The 22,292-nt window shown below is 48.1% G+C and overlaps 1 protein-coding gene across 1 annotated transcript in view; it reads left to right on the top strand.

Moving 5' to 3' along the window:
- Positions 1–22,292, top strand: part of CACNA2D3 (calcium voltage-gated channel auxiliary subunit alpha2delta 3) — a 1,003,844-nt gene that overhangs the window by 791,178 nt on the left and 190,374 nt on the right. The window contains exons 18-22 of the mRNA XM_066244394.1: positions 7,220–7,303; positions 16,241–16,312; positions 16,567–16,628; positions 18,019–18,086; positions 22,153–22,198. Coding sequence (XP_066100491.1) covers positions 7,220–7,303; positions 16,241–16,312; positions 16,567–16,628; positions 18,019–18,086; positions 22,153–22,198 — 332 coding nt within the window. The remainder of the gene's footprint in view (positions 1–7,219; positions 7,304–16,240; positions 16,313–16,566; positions 16,629–18,018; positions 18,087–22,152; positions 22,199–22,292) is intronic.

Below are 22,292 nucleotides of genomic sequence, written 5' to 3' on the forward strand. Positions count from 1 at the left end.
GCTCCTGGACACACCCCCACCATCCCGCGGTTCTTGGACACACCCCCACGGCCCTGTTTTCCACTGGTGAGTCCGAGCTTCTCGCCTTCCCAAGAGCACGGACCTCAACTCCCCATGCAGGGTCATCAGCATTTGTCTCTTGATATAACATCTATGTCACCCAGTCGTGTAATCTTTTCTAGGAGAGTCTATGGTGGGGTCACACACTAAGGGCCAGCACAGCTTTCAAGGACATCCTAGCCATAGTGGCATCACCAGGCCCTCCATGGCTTCTTGGAGGCACCGAGTGGGTCTTGGTTCCCGCGCATGTGCAGACACGACCTGGTACGTTGGGCGTGTGGCCCAGTACTTCGCTCCGTGTACTCACTCAGCATTTGTAGTTGTTCTTCCTCTAACATTGATTCTTACATCCTTGGCCATCTGGGCCCGTTAGCAAAGACACGAATGGCTGGCGGGATGTGACTTCCAGAGCAGAGCTGCCTGCTGCACGTGGTCCCGTCAGCAGTCGCCGTCTGGGCCGAGATCAGGCATCAGCAGGGAGACCACACCCAGGGTGGGAGTGCAGAAGGTGGGGAGGACCTGAGGCTCAGAAACCAGGCAGAGATGGTTTTCAAGCTCGATTCTCTCTGCCTATTAGCATGTCTCCAAGTGACCAACATCGCTGGGCTCAGCATTTTCCCGTCTGGGAAGTGGTTGTCCCTCCCCTGGAGCTGTGAGAATTAGATATGTGCAGTGCTTAGCAGTGTTTGGCGTAGGACACAGCCACTCCTCGTGCAATGATAGGACGCGGGGGGGGGGGGGGGGGGGGGCTGGCCAGCAGAAAACATTTGCTTTTTTAAATTTTTTTTAAATTTTTGCTAAAGGCAGTGACTTCCAAAGCAGAACATATTTGTTGCTGCATTTTATAAATTCTTTGCTGGAGAAAGAATGGACTTAGAAAACTGAAAACAGTAATGGCTTCAAAGTACTGAGCCTGTGGGGAAGGTAAGAGAATACCAAGCGATGATCCCTGCATTGTGGTAGTGAGAGCAATATTTTTTTCATTACTTGCACTTAAATTATTTTCCAAATTTTCTACAATGAGAAGTTGTTACATGGGTAATCAGGAAAAAAAAAAACTTAAAAAAAAGAAAATGCTCAAACTGTTTAGACCATATCCAGGAGAATGGAGATTGATATCAGCCAATGGGGGGGTCCTTTCCATAGAGTTGCGTCTTCTGAGGCTAGACGTGCTGTGATAGTCACAGGCCTTGATTTGTATATTGCAAGGGGAAAGACTACCCGTCACAGGCCCATCTGGCCACCTGTCCAGGGAACATTGTCCTTATTTCAGGACTTTCCCTTTGACCTTAAGAACAATTGGCCACCTTGCCAGGTTGAACTATCTCTTTAAAGGAATAAAAATATTAATAAACATCTATACTGTTAAAACTCATTTTATCCTGTGAATGTACTCTCTAGGAATGACTTGGGGAGGCAGGGCTGCCACATCTCAGTGATGACGTTAGCAGTTAAAATGCTGGCCCAGTGGGCGTGTTCTCAGCCTTTGTTAGGACATACTCTGTGCAGCCATGTTTGTTTCCATATGCTTCTCACTGCCATCCTGTGAGCTGGATGCTGTTACCCTCATCTTAGAGGTGAGCAGGTGCACACTGGCCCCGGGGGAGCCCGGACAGGCGCACGCTGGCCCCGGGGGAGCCCGGACAGGCGCACGCTGGCCCCGGGGGAGCCCGGACAGGCGCTCGCTGGCCCCGGGGGAGCCCGGACAGGCGCACGCTGGCCCCGGGGGAGCCCGGACAGGAGCACGCTGGCCCCGGGGGAGCCCGGACAGGCGCTCGCTGGCCCCGGGGGAGCCCGGACAGGCGCACGCTGGCCCCACGGGAGCCCGGACAGGCGCACGCTGGCCCCGCGGGAGCCCGGACAGGCGCACGCTGACCCCGGGGAGCCCGGACAGGCGCACGCTGGCCCCAGGGGAGCCCAGACAAGTGCACACTGGCCCCATAGTGTACACAGATGAAAACATAAGAATCGGAGCCTGACTCTGGGGCCCTGGCTTTTAAACGCTCTCCTAACTGTCCTGATTCACTGGTAGTGAATCAATCTGCAGCTGGAGGGCAGGAGATTATCCTGCTCTGACAGCTTCTCCATGCTTTCCACAGCCCACCTGGGCCTGGCTCAGCACCTGATAAATAGTCAGTGTCCAGTAGTGTTTTTGGGTATGTGGATGAACAAATGAGCAAGTGAGGGAATGAGTGGATGAAGGAATGAAGGAAGGACGTGCCCAGTGGCCATCAGACCCTACTCTCTTGTGCATGGAGGAGAGATGTGCTCTCTTTCCTTCTCCTGAAATGGCCACTTAGGCCTCTGAGACAAAAGGGGGTGAGGTCCTCCGGGGTGTGGCCAAGGTGTTCACCAGCTGAGGACCATGTCCACCCTGGGATAGAAACATCTGCCCAGACAATTGCTGGCTCCTGGCCCTTGGTCACACCCCTCCTGCAGATGGCAGTGGCTTTGGGCAAAGCTTCTTCCTCTCCACTGTGGGCCTCCCACCCCTGTCTCCTTCCTTCCTGTTGGCAGCATGGAACAGCACGTACAGTTTATCAATTATTAACACACACAATATTTGTTCCACAGAGACTGCATGGATGTGCGTAGCTGATTTCCTCTGGCCCTTCCCAAAAGAACACAGAAAAAACAAAGGCATTTTTGGGGTTTTTCAAACCAACATGAACATGGCCATCATCGTAGCCAATCCCATTATGCTCCCTAAAGTCAGTCTGCAGGTAATACAGAGGGCACTCACGTTTAGACGGTTAAAGTCTGCCAGGAAGGTTCTGGCATGTGGGCTTGCCCCCAGATGGCTCCAGCCCCCCCATATGGGTACCCTTCTTGTCCCATCCTCCCAGGCCACAGGCTGGTGCGCGTACACCACATCTGGCCTTTATTTAAAACTCCACCTCAAAGTATTTCATAGCACAGAATATCTTTCCTTATTAAATTCTCCCTCACATATTTTTTTCATAAAACAGGCACCAAAAACTACAAACCTACCTGTGGCTCTCAACATATCTGTTTATAAACCTTTGGATACTGTTTGCAATTCGTTAATCACATTTTCAAAGGAAGTTACAGATTACAGATACACTAACAAATGCCATATACGATGCCTCAGCCCCGGTAACAAGATCCTGAAACGGGAAGGGGGAGCAGGACTGGGGGACCTGGGTATTGTCCCATCCCAGGCCGGGTCCTGTCCTAGGCCGGGTCCCGTGGGAGAGGGGAGAGCTGGCCTGGGACTCCAGGATTCGAGAACGCAGTTCTTTCTTTGTCACTCTCAGTCTGCGACCACACATACAGGCTCTAGTGGGGAGACAGGAACGGGGACCAGTGCCTTTAACCGTGTAATTCATCTCCATTAGAAGAGTGGTAATCGAGGGGTTCCCAATTGCAACTCTAAATCACTTGTTCCTAAGTCATCGTTCGAGTACCAAAGTTTGTGAACATTTCACTTAAAATGTACTTTTAAGGTAGTTCATTTTGAGAGAAAATAAATGAAGGCACTAAATATATGCAAGTTGGAACTGTTGACTACTTACACTTGAAATTCAAGCCAACTTAAAAAAAAATCTTTACAAAAGAAAAGGGGGCAGTGTAAGGGAAAGTACTGGTACATGGAACATCCCAAAGGTCTCAGAGTGGAGACGCAGCGTGATGCAGGGGTGCGCGCCACGTGTCAGGGCCTGCTTCCTCTGTGTCCCCTGCGTTCTCGGCACTGACGTCACTCTCGGGAAGCAGTCGCAGAGGAGGCCGTGAGGAGCTCAGGTTCACATCCTAACACCTCAGTGATGCTGGTCGATAGAGAGCCTCTTCCTCTGGATAAATCCAGGAGTGCAGCCCAGATAGATCTCACCCGGGCTGGCCTGAGTTGTGCCCCTATCTCTGACCCAATCACTGTGTCCTGGATCTTCCCCACATGCTCAGGTCACTTGCCTACCTCTGAACCAAGGGTGGCTTACCTTCACTAGAAGTATATTTATGGAGAGTGGGGTCAGGGGCTTCCCTATATAAACAAAAAATGATCACCATGTAAAATGTAGGGAACGGATGGTGGCAATCTATAGCACAGGTGTCTTCCTAAGAAGGTCTAATCTCTAGCCGTTTAATTTGTTTCTTAATGGGGAAGATGACAAAGGCAGATTTTAGGTCATTATGCTAGAATTTACTCATCATGCTCTACCTGACTTCCTTTTCTCACCCACATTAATTGCTCTGCTACATTACTATTTATATTCTAAAGGAGCTCACCCATTAATAAAGACCCAAATGGAAAGTATTTCAGACAGAGGTGGATTAAGGTTGGTTGAGGCCCTGGGCACAGAAGAAAGTATTGGGCCCTTTACATTAGAAAAAAGTGTAAATTTGGGGTTTTGCAGCACCCTTCTGAAGTCAGGACCCAGGGCCGCACCTGCTGTGCCCACAATTAAATCCACCTCTGATTTCAGACCTATTTCACACGCCTGGTTAAGGAGACATTGCGGAGGGCCATTCCCGAAATGGAATTTTAGAGGGCATATCCCCAGCCCTGTCTGTTTCTTTCAATAAAATTAAATTATAGAGACTTGTTGGAAAATGGCAGCTTATTGATCAGTATGCTGGGAAATCATACTTACTCTCTAATCTCTCCACGTTTCCTGAATACCGATAATAGAATGTGCTGCATTTCTTCTTATTAAAAAAATAAAGAGACATTTTAGGAATGGTCAGAAATCAAGGTCAGAAATCCCTGCAATTCCACTTTTGCCAGATGCATCTGACAGGACTTGGATTCTTTAGCACAAGTATACATTTTTCTGCCAGGAGAGTCTTGAGTCCCAACTTAGTGTTGAGTACACAACTCTTGGTGTGTAAGACGCATGTGTATAGATTGTCTGACATCCTCCTCTCTGACAAACATCTCCTGGCTGCCTCATGGTTTGCAGAACAGGGGCCTACAAAATTATGGAATGGGCGCCCTTCCTTTCATGCAAATGAAATATTAGCTGATTGTAAACAGTGAGCCTGTGTCTTCACCAAGAAGGCCATGGCTCTCAGGAGTCATGCTAGCTACAGATAAAGAGCTTATTTCACACCCGGGAACATACTTGCCACTTTACATACAGTATCTATTTACTCCTCTCAAGCTCCCTTAGCTGTAAAGGTGCTCTTGTTTTATACATTTGCAACTGAGGAAAAGGAAGCTTCGAGTAGTTTGGCACCTTGCTTAGTCACATGCCCAATACATGCAGGATTACTGTGCTCCCGTCATCTAACAATGACAGCTAGACACTTTTTTCTAAGGATGAAGGACCTTTTAGTGCACTAGATCTTGGGGTCTTTTTAAATTTCTTTAATAGTGGTCAAAATAACATGAGACTTATCCATGAAACCTGAAATAGTGGTCAGGGGCTGTGGCAGGTGGGGGGTCTCCTCCCCCACATTGGCCATATGATCTTATCTACCTTGTCATTTGACTTGTTATTTAACTTGTTAGAGCCCATTTTCCCATAGGCATGATGGGCAATAAATAGACCTTCCAGAAGCAGAAAGGTTATAACTATTGGCAAGTCCTTGGGAAAGAATAAAGCACTGTTTGACTGTAATTCTTAGTACCTTCCACTTATTAGAAGCCCAATACATATAGGTTGAAAAAATGAAGGAAGGAGCATTTCAAAGTGACCAAAGGAAGGACTTCTACCAAAAAGACAGTTTAGACCTAGCTTTAGGCTACCCAAGAAATTGTGATAATTCTACCCCTAACCATTAGAATCTGGGCTGCGTGAACTCCTGGGATGCCTAGGGGTTTCCAGTGAAGGCTCTTACTAAAATGGGACATGGAGCTGTTAGCACAGGTAACAGGGGCCCAGGAATGTCTGACTCTAGCTCCGCAGGGGGACAATCGAGAGTCTTTGTATCATGTGCCCCCCTCCCCCATCACACCTGCTCACTACTGGATGTTGGTTGGAGGAAAGCAGTCTCCGGAGATGTCTCAGGTTCCTGAAATGCAGTCACAATGTAGAAGAACAGAGGGACTTGCTGTCTGGTCTCCACCCCTTGATGTCACTGAGGGCAGCTTAGACCTGTTTGGTTTAACCAGTTGACAGTGATTCTGCCTTCATGTCTGGTGTGCCTGTACACCTGCCTCCACAGTTGCCAAGCGGTGTTCAGAATGCTAACCTGTGTTTTTGGAGTCTTAAAATACTTAGAGTGACTGCATCTCATTTAGAATCTTGCCTATTAAATCAAAAGATGGCCAATTTAGAGACAACAGCAAATAAGAACAATTGTACAGACATACATATATTTTCCCATTATGCCTTGACACTTGTAAAGGGGTTGCTTCTCCTTAGCCTGCAGTAGAGGGCAGACTTTCCTACATTATAAACACACCACCGGCCAACATTAAAGGCCCTGAGACACAGGAATGTCCAGACACACGCATGTCCGGTTGATAAAATGGTAGACTGGCAGGGTGACCCACACCAGTGATTTAGGGGGGAGAAAACTGAGACCAGCTCCCCTGCTGTGCATGCACTCATCAGCTTTTCCAAAGGAATGCCTAATGACCATTAACTCTGGCAGCATTCCCAGCACCCGCAGCACGCAGGGTAAAGCAGCCCGTGTGCTCTGCTCAGGACCACTGTGCCACTGTGGTAGCAGGTGGAGGGTTCGTGTCTCTGCACCTTGTTACCAGGGTGTGGAACCCCACTGCAGAGATCAGTGCATTCGCGGCCTCCAAGGGGTATGCGTGCATTTGAGACAGGAGGTAGGGATGGGAGAATGTTAAAACACAGAGGGACGCCACTAGGTCTTGAGTAACGCATGCAAAACGCCCTTTTCTGTGATTTGAAGGGGTAGTTTTCAAAGCTGTGGATTGGAGGAAGACTCTCCCTTTCTCACACACAGATTATCCAAGGAGGAAGAAGACTCTGCTTTTCATCTGGCATGGTTAGAACCAAGGGGTTCTCTGGGTAAATGCATATCAAGCAAAGAGTTGACTTGTCTGTTCTCCCAGCTCAGAGCCAAGGTCTACAGGCATCTGAGACTGGCACCCAGCTGGGTCTCTCACTGATATTCCTCCGTTCACGGTCCTCACCCTCCAACAGGACTTGGGAGGATAAAGGGTGGCCTGGCTGGTGATCTCATGGAAATGTTCTCTTTTTCTGTCCCTTCCCCTTGCTAGTACGAAGAAGGGAAAAAGCGGAGGAAACCTAACTACAGCAGCGTTGACCTCTCCGAGGTCGAGTGGGAAGACCGAGACGATGTGGTAAGGGATTTGCTTTCAGCTCGGGAAGGCGGGAGCTCCACTGTGCCTGGAGGCTGCCGGGGGCAGCAAGAGGCCCGCCAGGGGGACACCTGGCCACCACAGCACGGAGGCCGTGGCCCTCTACTGAGTTTGGAGTTCTAGAACTCTGCCGACAGGCCAGCCACGCAGTCTGCTCCGCACAGTCTACACAGACCATCCCTGGGGGCTCGGCCCCATCCCCAGCTGTGAATCCAGACGCCTCTTCCATGCAGTTGATGGGACCTGCTGCTGTCAGGGGAGCTGGGGCTGGGGGGTCTGTCCCCTGCAAAGTCAGGGTCAGAATCCATCTGTCAGGGTTTCATGGGTACAGCTCAGCTCTGTGACAAGAGGCTCAGCGCGGCTTGGCCAGCCACTCCCTTTCCTGGGTAGTAACAGCTTGTCCCCCTTCATCGACCACACTGCACTGGCCACAGGCTCATTTCCCACAGATTCAGGCTCTGGTTCTGTATCAAGAACCCTCCTAGGCCCACGACTCAGCCCGCCAGTCTTCTTGAGGTATCCTCATTAAGTCAGATTTATTAGACATGACTGCCTTTGGGTGAGTGCAGGCGGAAGGTTCTTGATGAAATCCTGACTACCCATGAGTTCCTGTCCAGATCCTCACTCTCACCTTCTCTGCACCCTCTCTGTGCCCAGGCCACCTTCCTCTGCCCACATCGTCCCTGACTTGCCTGGGGACCCCCCTAAGCGTCATCATGGAGCCAGCGTGGTTTCCATCTCTCCCTCTGTCCTACTTCCCACAGGAGCACTGATGGGAACCGTCTGGAGTCCCCAGGGGGGTTCTCATGCCCCCAGGAGCAGGGCCACCAGGGCGGCTCTGTCACTGCACCCATGCTTCTCCTTCGTCCTCTGCTCCCGGGGCCACTCAGCTGGGCCCCCCAGGAGCAGGGCCACCAGGGCGGCTCTGTCACTGCACCCGTGCTTCTCCTTCGTCCTCTGCTCCCTGGGTCACTCAGCTGGGCCCCCCAGGAGCAGGGCCACCAGGGCGGCTCTGTCACTGCACCCGTGCTTCTCCTTCGTCCTCTGCTCCCTGGGTCACTCAGCTGAGCCCCCCAGGAGCAGGGCCACCAGGGCGGCTCTGTCACTGCACCCGTGCTTCTCCTTCGTCCTCTGCTCCCGGGGCCACTCAGCTGGGCCCCCCAGGAGCAGGGCCACCAGGGCGGCTCTGTCACTGCACCCGTGCTTCTCCTTCGTCCTCTGCTCCCGGGCCCACTCAGCTGGCATGCACGTCTGCTTTGCTTCTTGCCTATAGAATGCAAAATCCATATCTGTTTCAGAATCGAACCTGTTTCCTTCTACATTGGCACTAAAGTCTTTTTTTTTTTTCTGAAGCTGGAAACGGGGAGAGACAGTCAGACTCCCGCATGCGCCCGACTGGGATCCACCCAGCAAGCCCACCAGGGGCGACGCTCTACCCACCAGAGGGCGATGCTCTGCCCCTTGGGGGGGGTCGCTCTTTTGCGACCAGAGCCACTCTAGCGCCTGGGGCAGAGGCCAAGGAGCCATCCCCAGCGCCCGGGCCGTCTTTGCTCCAATGGAGCCTCGGCTGCGGGAGGGGAAGAGAGAGACAGAGAGGAAGGAGGGGGGGTGGGTGGAGAAGCAAATGGGCGCTTCTCCTGTGTGCCCTGGCTGGGAATCGAACCCGGGTCCCCTGCACGCCAAGCCGACGCTCTACTGCTGAGGCACTAAAGTCTTTTAAAACCCAAGTGCAGACAAAATAACTTTGTTGTTTGATAAAAAAAAAAAAAAAAAAAACTACTTTCTCATTTGTACCCTTTAGCCCAGTGGTCCCCAACCTTTTTTGGGCCACGAACCTGTTTAATGTCAGAAAATATTTTCATGGACCAGCCTTTAGGGTGGGACAGATAAATGTATCACGTGACCGAGACAAGTGTCAAGAGTGAGTCTTAGATGGATGTAACAGAGGGAATCTGGTCATTTTTTAAAAATAAAACATTGTTCAGACTTAAATATAAATAAAACGGAAATAATGTAAGTTATTTATTCTTTCTCTGTGGACTGATACCAAAAGGCCCACGGACCAGTACTGGTCCACGGCCTGGGGGTTGGGGACCACTGCTCTAGCCCACGTGATGGTGACCAGACATCATGTCTGCTCAGTGGGCTGGTAGAGTCTTCTGTTTTCTTGTTTTTTAAACATTGTCATCAGGAGTCAAGTCAGGTTCTTTTGGTTGTGCTGCCCCTGATGTCTGTGTCCTTTCTCTTCAACCGGCTCATCCCAAGAGGCATTGTGAGCGGCCTGGGTTCTGATCTGCTGTTTGCTGATTGTGGATCTTGGACAGACAGCTATCCTGTCTGCACCTCAATTCTGTTTCTTGTTCTTTTGGGGTTTTTTTTCCAGTAAAGTAAGCATAATAATAATAGCAGCTACCTCATAAAGCTGTGTTGAATGTTAAATGTGTTAACATATTGAAAGGTATAAATTAGAGTGCTTACATTGTTGTGTGGGCATGGTGAGCCCTCTGTGAGTGGCAGTCATTGTCAGCACTATGGCCGTCAGCACTGGTCCTCAGAAGCCCTTCTCATTCATCAGTGCCCTGTGGATGTTCAGCTGCTTAACTGTCTTGTGAACTTCTGAAGGTACAGTCCAATGTTCTCCTTTCTCTCCCACCTTCACTTTATCTTTTGCTTTGTTTTGACTTCACTGGCCCTGTTGGTTTTCTCTCCCAGAATGCTTGAACCTATGAACATGCTTTCCCTTTCCATCTTCTTGTTCACTTTCATTAATTCAGAAAGCAGACTTGATTAGACTCTTACTTCAGAGTCCCCATGGCTAGTTCACGCTCAGCTGACACGTCTCTTCCGCCTGTGACTGGAAGACGCTGATTGCATGGCTCACCCTGGTCATCGCCTGAGCCCAAGTCCATTTTCAGGGAGGTAAGATCTTTCACTAACAATGGGTGGGAGCATGCCTTCCACTTCCTTGTCTTAGCTTCCTTTCTCACGGAAGCGCCAGGCACCGGCACCGGGTTTGCGGCCTCGTGTGCGTGCTCTTCGCCTTCGCCCACCTCCCGGGCCTGGGCCCGCCTGTCCTGCAGAGTTCCCACAACGCTAGCCGGTCAGTGCTCTTGTTCTTACACAGACTGTTCTCTTGATGTCTCTTTGGTTTGGGGCTCGTTGCCTCGGGAGCACAGTACATTTGAAATGTAAGTCTCTTCACTGTCAGACTGTTTGACTGGGAAAATCCAAGTCACTATTTCTATCCCAGGGAATTCTACACCATTGATTGAAGAATTCAGAATTTACACAAAGCATCTTTGTGAAATCTGTATAAGATCCCATATGCACATAGGTCTGTCACTGGAGTTTGCATGTAAGTAGCAGAAGGCTGGCTTTATGTCAAAATCCAGGAAAGACCAAGCAAGCAGAAGCCATTGGTGAAGAAGCAGCTAAGTCTGCCGCACTGCAAAGAACGTACTGGAAGAAGCATCCTGGGCAACTAGGCTTTTGTTGAATTTAATGACCATATTTATAATATAGACCCTCTGTACTTCCAAAAAGGTGTGTGGTCACATATACTATTAAAAGACTTGCAGAATAAGGCTGGTTAAAATCAAACTAAGAAAAAAATTTCAAATCAGAAATCATTTACGAAGGAGTTGAGTCAGACTGTGGCTCTAGGGTGAGTCGGGCGTCATGCCAACACTGCAGTGAGTGGTATGGATCTCATGGTGGCCCGTTAGCCAGAAAGTGACCCTGGGATATGACAGGCCCACACCGAACTACCGGTGTCAGTCACCCCTTAGAAGGACAGAGCATCTTTAGAATGGTGTGCGTTCTTTGCTTATTAATTCCCAGTGATGGCTGAAGGAATTAAGGGTGATTTTTATCTCAGTCCCATTATTTTTTAGTCATTCCCAAACTTTCCACTGTGAACACGATTACCTCTATAAACAGAAACTATCTAATATAAATAATAATGCCCACATACTGAATTCTTCCTGCGTGCCAGTGCTGTGCTAAGTGCTGTGTATGGACAAACGTGTTTATTCCTCACATCAATCCTGTGAAGTTGAAGTTACTGGTGTCCTCATTTTACAGGTAAAGAAACTGAGACAAAGAATTGCTGTAATGGTCTGATAATACTGAATATAGATTCCCAGCCAGGCATTCTGGCCCCAGTGCTCTTGACCGTGTTGGTGTGCCTTAGAAAGAGCCCCTGAGTCCGAGTCCATGCAGACCCCATATCAGTGCCTTGTAGGTGTTAGCTTCCCCGAAGGGGTACAGAAAAGACAGCTGTACCTGGCACACGGTTGCTAAGCAACTGCTGGTGGTGGTGTCAGAATCGGCCTTGACTCCAGCGAAGCCCCGTATGTTGCAGGTGAGCCCTTTCTTTACTGCTCTCCAGTCAGCTCACCTTCTTCTTACCTGGGATGACACTGACAGAGAGATTCCTGTGAGGTCTTTCTTTCCAGAGCCCCATAAATCTCTTCTGCTGGACCATATTTCTGAGACCTGTGGCCATTTAGTTTGTTCTTTACACCCATTCCTGTATCTCAGCGGCTCATGCTTAAGCCCTAGGCCCCAAACCAGCACAGCCACCTGAGAGCCCAGGCTGGAGCAGAGAGAAGGGGGGGGGAGAGGGGGGGGAGAGGGGGGGGAAGAGAGAGGGGGGGAGAGGGAGGATTTTGTTACATAATGCTCTGTGTCGAGTCTGTTTTTCTATCCCTGTTGAAGGGTGGCTTAGGAATAACAGACTTGTTTATCCACTATTCTGCTTCCCCTTGAACCTGCTGGCTTGGCCGGGGTTGCATGTCTTTGGAGGTCCAGAAGGGCTTGCCGCCTCTGCACCAGGAATGGTGAAGCTCGTATGCTGATATGGACAGTTAACCACCATTAGGAGAACGATCTATCTTATATCATTATCCCCAAAACACTGGTGACCAGTGACTCTGGCTTCCTCAGTGAACTCTGACGTGAGAGAAGAGCTGTAAGTCACAGTGACACTGGTGGCCACCAGGTGGTATGGCCTTTAGTAATGTGGGTGCTCCGAGTGGTCAGCACAGCTTCCTCAGCTTCAGGGTGCAGACAAGGGCGACAGACTGGCTGGGCCCCTTGGGAAGCATATCCGACCTGGATAAGGCAGGACGCAGAGGGAGAGGGTGGCCCTGGAGTCCCAGGACCCTGAGCACAGCCACCAAATTATTGTTTTCAGCCTGAAGAGGTTTACCCTTTATTTTATTGACCACGCTGCAATGAAAGCTACTTTAATGTCCACTGCATGAACACTATTTGATATCTGATAGGGAAAAATAAAGATATACCACCGAAATTTTAATTTGCCTTTTTTGGACCTTATGTTAAGTTGAACATGTGATGTTTTTGATGGCTCCATATTATTCTAACAGGAGCACACTCAAATTCTTTTGGGGATTTTCCTCTGCCAGGCCATGTCATTGCTCCACTGCTCGTGCTGTAATTCAGGCAGCGGCAGTCCCAGGGATATTCGGACAGCCCTTCCTGTCCCTGGTGCGACTCCCCTCCACTCGTGCTCAGCTCTGGACACCACCTCGGAACCTAGACCCTAGGGCTGGAGGTACCACTGACTTAGCATAGCACCTGGGCAAGTAGTCCCCTTCTCAAGCCTCACTCTCCTCAGAAGACAAAGTAACATTTCTAGACTGCTCCAGCCTCAAAGCTCTGCATTGTTACCAGACAGTCTGTTGACCAAGCACCAAACCCCTTCTGCACTCTGGCAGTGAAGACAGAAAATAGCCTTCCTTCCAGCCCCAGACCACAGGCCCTCGAGTTTGCGGGAGAGCCTGCTGGGATGTTAATACTTCAGACTATTGCATGGTCAATGTTTAAAACATTTTCTTTGATTAAAAAAAGAAATCCGGAAATAATAAATTATATTTTTATTAATACTGCATGACTTTTATATTAATGCTTTAAATTTATCCAAATGCTTTCTTTCCTGGTTTGAAAGGCTAAAGTAACAGCTTGAGTTCAGAGGGCAGAGAGCCTGTATGACCTCGCTGTGTGCCTCAGTTTCCCCACCTGTAAAACAGGGATAGTAATGATACCTTAAGAGATGATTTTGAGGGTTTTAAAACCTATGCCTGGCATATAGTAATCAGGATCTGACAGGATAATGCAAGCCTCAAGAGCAGGGATCCCCAAACTTTTTACACAGGGGGCCAGTTCACTGTCCCTCAGACCGTTGGAGGGCCGGACTCTAAAAAAACTATGAACAAATCCCTATGCACACTGCACATATCTTATTTTAAAGTAATAAAACAAAACGGGAACAAATGTAATATTTAAAATAACAAGTAAATTTAAATCAACAAACTGAACAGTATTTCAATGGGAACTATGGACCTGCTTTTGGCTAATGAGATGGTCAATGTCCAGTTCCATATTTATCACTGCTAGCTGTAACAAGTGATGTGACGCGCTTCTGGAGCCATGACGCGTGTATCCTGTGTCACCGGAAGTAGTACTGTATGTGAGCAAGGCCACATACAGTACTCCAGGAGCATAGGATGCATCTATCCTGTGCTCCTCTCACTGACCACCAATGAAAGAGGTGCCCCTTCCGGAAGTGCAGCGGGGGCCAGATAAATGGCCTCAGGGGGCCGTATGCGGCCCGTGGGCCGTAGTTTGGGGACCCCTGCTCAAGACAGTTTGATGAGCACAGTTTACACAGCACCTGACAGGTTCCTTGATTCTATAAGTCCTCCCTCATGAGCACTTTAGACAGAATGAATGAAAGATGAAGAAACTGAGCCACAGAGAGGTCACAGGACAGTGGTATGTGTCATGGCAAAACTTAACACTTGAGTCCTGGTAGCCTAAATTACTTCTCTTTCCCTTGGCCTGCCCCCCTGTCAGCCTGTGCCAACCCCAAGGTGGTTATGAGCAGCAGTTTCCAACCTGAGGAACTGGGGGAGAGTCACCAGATTCATTCAGTTGTTCATGTGCTGTGATCAAAAGCAATGAAACCTGTAAACATAAGAGACATCGGGGCACCATCAGACAAACTGTATCTCCTGTGTGTCTCAGAGTGACAGAAGGTTGGAAAGCACTGGTCTACAGCAGGGGCATCTGTGCCAAGCACACCAGAGTTTGACTCCTGATGTAGTAAGCCCTTGAGAGCTCTGGCGGCAGGGGAGAGCGAGGGGCAGGGGAGGGCACAGCAAAGGTGGGGCGCTGCCGGCACTGATGGCGCCGGAGGGCGGCCATGGCCATGCCTGGAAAGCTTCAGGGGGTCCAGGCCCTCTTGTAAATAAATATCAGCTCCTCGCATCCTCGCTATAGCTCTGTGAAATGGGTGCCGGCATCCATTCCGTTTTGCAGAAAAGGAAACTGAGGCACAGAGAGGGTAAATGAATTGTCCATGATCATAAAGTTCTGGCTCTGAGATCCATTGGCTACAGCACTATCCTGCCTCACAAGTAGATGTTCGATAACTGTAACCTTGTTTCATTGTGGTTGACGGAAAGGGAAGGACTAGAGTCTCTAAGTACTCACCTCGAGAAAGCATCACTGACTCTGGCCTTGGACCCTCCCTGCCTAGCGTTGATTGTTCTGTGCTACTGGGAGTTGGGGGTGGGGTGGCACAGAGGGTGGGACCCTTACCTAATCTCCATCTTGCCTGGGGAATGTGAGAGGGGAAGGTCCCAAATGGCTTTAGGCAGCCACCAGAAAGAGGAAAAATGAAAACCATGTTAAAGATAAATTGAGCCGTTCTTAAAAGTTCGAAAGTAGACTTAATTAGGACCAGCTCTCCCCATCCAAAACCACAAAAGTTAAAATGGGAAAATATTTCCAGAAATGCCCATTATGTGTTGTTAAAAAATATGTAGAGTAAAATATATGCTTTATTTTATACATGCCTCCAGATAAAAATTATGCTTTTATTCTTTTCATGGAAGATGGGAATGTGAACCCAAACCTAGACAACCCCAGATCAAATTGAGGTTGCTTGCAAGCATTGCAGTTTTCTATCAGCCAGATCTTATTCAAGTTCCTCAAAGGAGAAAAGAGGGGAAAGAGGGGAAAAAACCATGACAACAAGGCCTGGGGCTGGGAAAGAGCCTTCCTGACAGGCTGTGGCATGTCAGCATTTGCTCCTGTTCCATTAAGTGGCCTTCCCTGTCGTCTCCCATTGGTGCCCGTGACGGCACATCTTTCATCACTGTGTCTGCTGTCCTTCTCTGAACTCAAGGCAGGGCCACGCATAATTAGAAGAGGTCAGCCGGGGGTGGGGGAGGGAGCCAGGCTCACTGTTCCAAATGGGACCTCCAAAAATCAGATAGCAGGTCGCCCCGTTCACTGCCCATCAGTGTCAGCGGGGCCATTAACTGGCTCTGATTTCTCAGAGAGCATGTGAAGATGGTTCATGCTACGCACAGCGAATCCCTGTCTTCCAAATGGTTGGCCTTTTCTTGTTTTAAACTACTGTGTAGGAAAACGTCTTTGCCTTAAGTTTTGAGAAGTGATTTCTCCATGACATGTAGCTGATCCCCAGGGACATTCTTGCCTCTGGAGTGTGTTCGTGGGTTGCTGGGCTTCGTTCTCTGACTCTCAGGATCCGTCAACATGCACAGGCTTTTGTGTCGTCGTTGCCTTGAAGTGTACCCGAGTACCCCAAACTGAAGTGAAAAGTTGTTTATTTATTGTACTCAGCCTCTGTCCCCGGGTACAACAGCCGTTAAGTGCTTATTCTCCAGAAGCCTTGTTTTAGAGGTCTGAGTGCAAGATGCAGACTCGCTACAAAAGTGCCCACAATTTGGTGGGAAACAGCCCAACCCCATTGCACCTCTGCTTGGCACAAGGCACCAGCTGCACCCCCAAGCCTGAGGATGCCCAGTGTCCGGATGACGTGGTAACCCAGGTGAGAACTAACACCGTTTTCTTTTATCATTTTAGTTAAGAAATGCCATGGTGAATCGAAAGACAGGAAAGTTCTCCATGGAGGTGAAGAAGACAGTGGACAAAGGGGTACATTTTTCTCAAACATTCTTGTGCCTAATTTAAAACAAACCACTGTGAAAAATTAGCTTTGAAAGCTCTATCTGGAATAAATATCTTTCACTGAGATCATTTTTCTCTTGTCTTTACTTATCTCAAACAAGATTCATGTAGTACTGTTAACCTGATCATAGTGTGTCCACTTATTTTTATTTATTTCTGAAAACTTCACCTAGCAGACTAACCATGTTTTCTTTTCTCTACGACTTTTTTTTTCGATCTAGAAACGGGTTTTGGTGATGACAAATGACTACTATTATACAGACATCAAGGGTACTCCTTTCAGGTAGAGCTGACCATAATACATGGACATTCCATCAGACCCATCAGTTGTGTTTGTACAAAACCTGCTGACGCGTTCAGAGCCCATCATCTGAAGATACCCAACACCCTGCCGAAAGGCGGGAGAGTGAGGAGGGGCTTCTGCCAGGCTGCTTTTGTTTCTGTTTTCCAGAAGGGGGAAGATGGTTCAGGCTCACGCAGGAGACTTCACTCGATTTGCCTTGGCTTTGCATCTCATTATCAAGCAAATGAGCTTTGGGGGTTCCAATTAAGGGTGGAGAGATAAGTTCAGAGGGTTACCAGGGTTCTTAACCATCTAACTTGCTGCCTAGTGAGTTTCATTTCACTTTCTATTTCCATGATCAGAAAAAAAAATTCTTCAAACTTAAAGGTAGCGTATCCATCCCTACATGTTGTACTTCCATTTTAATTTCTCTGAACTGTCCTTCTATGCTTGCCTACCTTTGAATCCTGTTACTTCTTTTTAACAGTCCTGAGAAAATGGCTTTTGCTCATTGCCTGCTCACAGATGTGTATGTGGCACCCTAACGTCTCCCGCTACTTTACCTTAGTGTCGTAACACCTTTTGTGAAACGTTTTTCAGTGGGGCTGCTTCCTGCTCCTGAACTGTTTCCTCGCAGAGCTAAGGAGAGACAAGATGCACTGACTATAGAGTAATATGGGAAATAAATGATGGCTCGTTGTCATCGACGGCCAGGGGTCATGGCGAGGTTTCGTTTGGAAGCAGAGCAGTCGAGGGAACCCAGGACCACTGAGGGGATTTGCCAGATGAAGAGACTGTGTCTTCAAAACATGTTCTCTTACTTCAGACAAACATAAAAAGCAGCTTAAATCAAGCTAGTAAGAGTGTGAAAACTGTGAGACTAGGGAGCGTGCTGAGTAAAGAAGCCCACAAAACAATTCATGTGGCTAACCCTTAAGCGGTGGTAGCCACTTCCTTCTTGCCCTTTGAGGAGGGGTTAATTTTTCCTAGTCCTAACCTGAAGGTCTGGAACGACCCACCTCTTGCTGAATGGAGGGCAGGGTGCGGAAGGCAGCCGTGCGAGGCACGTGCAGGGCAAGGGCCCCTCCGCAGGCGTTCCCGGAAAGGGTTTGCTGGGGGCGAGCAGGTCGCCACGCCTCTGTAAACACATGAGCGAGCGCAGCCTAGTGCTGCTGGCGCTTCCAATCAAAAATTTTTACTTTGAAGCAGCTGATTGAGCCTAAGAAAAACCAACAACAACTATAATCAGTGGGGTTTTGAAAATAAACTGCTGGAAAAATTGTTTACAGAACATGAAATGGAAATGGGAAAATAGAAAGTAAAAAGTTAGCCCACAGTCTATTGCAGTCACTGCCGTGGATTTCAAGGTCTGCTTTGTTTCTCTGCACAGTTTAGGTGTGGCGCTCTCCAGAGGCCATGGGAAGTATTTCTTCCGAGGGAATGTGACCATTGAGGAGGGTAAGTTGCTGCCTTGATCCCTCTTCCCCTTTCCCATGGGAAGGAAGCCCCGGAGCTCAGCACTGGGCTAACTGAAGCGCTTGCTCCTCTGTTCAATAATCTGGCCAATCTCTGGGCATCTGACTCAACTAACTGCCCACGAGGTGTTACCTCACTTTCCCAGCCTGATTCAGAATGGTGGGAACCCCAACTCGTGGTGGCTTTCCTAATGATTTTATTTATTTTTCTTCTGCTTTAACCCACAGAGTGGTTGAGGCTACTCAGAGGAATCATCCACTAGCAATCTTTTTTTTCATCCATAAAAATCAGTAGCAAGAAAAATACAAATCAGTGTAAAAGCTCAAGCCAAGGGAAAAAATGAAAAAAAAAAATGCAAGCCTAGTCTCCTACACAGTTGAGCCACAGTGCCACTCGTGTTTCACGGCCGTCTGGATCCAAAGGGGACTGTGACCATTGCAGTGATTGACATGTCAGGAGTAGGTAGCACCGTGAAGAGTCCCGGACTCTCAGTCTTCCTAAAGCACTGGAAACTCCCAGTCAGTGGGAGCAGTTGTTACAGCTCTCCAGGACTTTAACACTGTTGTCACATCCTTCCTGTTTTTTTCATCTCCCAACAACCCAGTAGCTCAGAGAGGTTACCTTTCTCAGTCTCAACAGCTCACGGGGAAGAGGGGGCTGGCCTCTAATGGCTTCACTCCCAGAGTGGCCTTGAGTACGTTTCTTGCCCATTCTGGGTGTTAAATTTTGCATCTTCACAAAGAAGGGGTTGGACCAGACCAGTGCTCTCTCTGGGCATTCCCAGGGAGTATGAGCAAGAGCAGGAAGGTCAGTTACAAGTCAGGTTTTAATTAGTTAAGCTGGTTACCAGTGAATGTGGTCAACTTTCAGAAACACCATGCAGCTCAGACGTAGCTGAGAATGAAGAAAGAGATTGGGTTGTCCCTGAGATGCCCATTTCCATAGACAGTCTTCTGGTTTACTCCGATTCTCTGTGCCCTGTTCCACAGGTGTTGGTTTCTGTCTCCCAAGCAATTGTGTGATCTTAAGGAATAGGAAGGAGAGTGGAGGGGGTCCTTGTGACCTGGGAAGAATTCAGTGTGTGCCCACTGCAGAGCTAATGAATTGTGTGGCCTCTTCCCAGAGGCATGCAAGAGAAAACAGGCAAATTTGTGACTAGGACAAGGTCCCCAACAGGATGTATTCTCCAAGATCATTTTTTTTTTAATTCTAGAATTCTTTGACTCCATGAGCCATAGGTAGCTCTTACTGCCAATGAAGCCAGAAAATACAGGTCTAAGCCATCTGAGATCAAGCTGAGGAAATAGCCCATTATAGAACAAGAGAAGGGAAGATTATTAATAGATTATTTACCCCTCAAGTGTCCATTCCCTTAGTTAATCCTCAATACATGGGCTTGCACATTGTTTAGCATTGTCGTTGGATCATTTCCTCAGTCACTATCTTCTCCCTGTTTGTTCCACAGTTGTTAGGCTGGGAGGTCACAGAGAAAGAATTTCAGAGCTACCCGTAACCACCATGCACGAAGTTAGTTTGAATTCTCAGCAAGGAGGCAAGTGAAGCCAGATCTTCCTCTTTCTGTTGCTCCTCTGTGAATAAGAGGGCTTACAGTCCTGCCAACTCTGCTGAGTAACAGAGCCCAAGAAAGCTGCTTCCCCTTAGGTTAACGAGGAGGGGTCTTGTCATCAGTAAGGGCCGAGGCATGGTTGCTATTCTGCTCCGTTCTTGGAGAAGGAAGGTGTAGCTTGGGAATGACAGCCACACTTCCTTATATTGTAGGCATTTTTAACATGCTTTGCAAATGCCAGCAAGATAGCACATAGGTGGTGAACAGGTAGACTTTGCTCCAAATGTTAGGAGTCCCTACCGAGCTTGAAGCCATCGGCGATAGTTCTCTATCTACTGAAATCACTCTTCTTCTGAATTTTCTTGATACTTTATCTGTATCTTTAATATCTATTGTACATGATAACTGTTCAAGAAATTAGAGCTTATATTATTATTGTCAGCATTATCAATCATCAGTAGGTGACCAAAATAAAAAGTCAGAGGACTAGAGAACAGTTCAGTTTTCTTGGTGCCCTAGGAAATAAGAGAGGAAGCGATGGGGAAGGTCTTTCTTTGAGGGCTTCATCTATAAATCCTATAAAATATAGCTAGAGAGGGCTTTGTGGATCAAGGTTGATGAGAACAGAAACCAAAAAAATAGATAGAACTGACATCATTAACCCGATATTCTGGGAACGTGAGATTCCACTCGAGGGCCTTTGCACGTACAGTGCCTCCTGCCCTGAGCCCTCTCTCCCCAGTTATCTGCATTGCTCGCTCCCTCACCTCTTCAAGGTCTTTGCTTAAAAGTCATTTTCTCAGTGCAGACTTCCCTGACCAGCTGGGAGAGACCAAAAGGCTCTGTCAGGATCCTTCCCATCTGTCGGCACCCCTACCCTGCTGCTTTCTTTCTCTTCCTTCATCGTCTTCACTACCAACTGATAAGCAGTGTATTTTAATTTTATTTACTTATCTCTGCCACTAGAAAGTAAATACACTGAGGGAAGTGATTTTTTGTTTCATTCTCTTCTGTATTGTAAAGGCCTGGAAAAGTACTTTGCACAGTGAATATATAAAATGAAGGGAGGGAGGGACGGAGGGAAGGAGGGCTGGTAGATACATAGGTTATTCTAGGGACTAAGCACCATCCCATATAATCTTCTTATGGAGTCTTTGAGTTAAGTATTTTTACCTGTGTCTTCTGGCTGATAAACTCAAAGAGTTGAAGTGACATTCCCAAAATCATTCAACCGGTAGGTGTTGCGGCCAGGATATGGCTGCTTGGATGTTAGATGATTTATCTCCTACTTCCTGTAAAATCAAGCAGGAGTGTGATAATAGGTCTAGTGTTTTGCTATATTTTATACATTTGAATTTGAGGAGAAAACTGGCATCCTGAGTGCAATAAGACATTGTTGGTCACTGGGAAAGTTGGCATCCTAACACAGGCTCTAAGCATCTTTGGAGTCCCTGAGGACATCACTCAGAAGTCTGCCGATGACGGGTTGAAATGAAGTCACAAAGAGAGTGTTTCACAGAATTGGGGTGGGCTAGAGCAGTGGTCCCCAACCTTTTTTGGGGCCACAGATCGGTTTAATGTCAGAAAATATTTTCACGGACCGGCCTTTAGGGTGGGACGGATAAATGTATCACATGACCGAGACAAGCAACAAGAGTGAGTCTTAGATGGATGTAACAGAGGGAATCTGGTCATTTTTTAAAAATAAAACATCGTTCAGACTTAAATATAAATAAAACAGAAACAATGTAAGTTATTTATTCTTTCTCTGCGGACCGGTACCAAATGGCCCACGGACCAGTACCAGTCTGCGGCCTGGGGGTTGGGGACCACTGGTCTAGAGCATTCTATAAAAACTCCCAATTCTCTGCTAGCCCTGTTCTCTTAGCTACCTTTTCAGACAGATGACTCATTTTTACTTAGGATTCTGGGAAAACCAGCAACTTTTGCTGGTCAGAACAGTCACGTATTGGCTATTTCATATCATTCAACCTATAATTTCACCCTCACAACCACCCATCTGTTAGAGAATATTATTATCATTCCTGCTGTGCACATGAATAGACTGACATCTAGAAAAAGAGAGTAACCTGCTAAGGTCACACAGCAGTTGGGTGGCCTGGCCCTATCCCCAACTCAGCCTGCTCAGGGCTCCAAAAGCACTGTTTCCACCAGCACGCTAAGCTTTTCTCCCATGATTCACTGGTGTATCATTTCTCTGCAAGCACTTCATGTTTTCCTGGGATCACAGTATGGCAGGTGGTGGCTGAGTGAGGGGGAGTGGGGACAGAGTTCTGCCTGGAAAAGAACTTGTTTCCTTTGTTCCGAGTTCCTTTCCCCAGGCAGGCATTCTTGGGGTTGATGCCTCCCTTCACCACCCCATAGCCCCGCCCAAGAACTCTGAAGCACATGAGGGATGAGGAGGGTGAGTGCCACCCACAGATGGCACTTACTCATTAACTTCCTCTCCTTGATCTCCAGGTCTGCATGATTTAGAACACCCTGATGTGTCCTTGGCAGACGAATGGTAAGAATGAAAATCCTTCATCAGTATTGGTATTTGCTGCCCTCTGATTGCAAGTTGTCTCTACTCTCTTGCCCAGTCCCCTGGTTCAAAGGCA

This window comes from Saccopteryx bilineata, chromosome 10 (assembly GCF_036850765.1).
Source record: "Saccopteryx bilineata isolate mSacBil1 chromosome 10, mSacBil1_pri_phased_curated, whole genome shotgun sequence".
In the NCBI taxonomy this organism is placed as follows: domain Eukaryota; kingdom Metazoa; phylum Chordata; class Mammalia; order Chiroptera; family Emballonuridae; genus Saccopteryx; species Saccopteryx bilineata.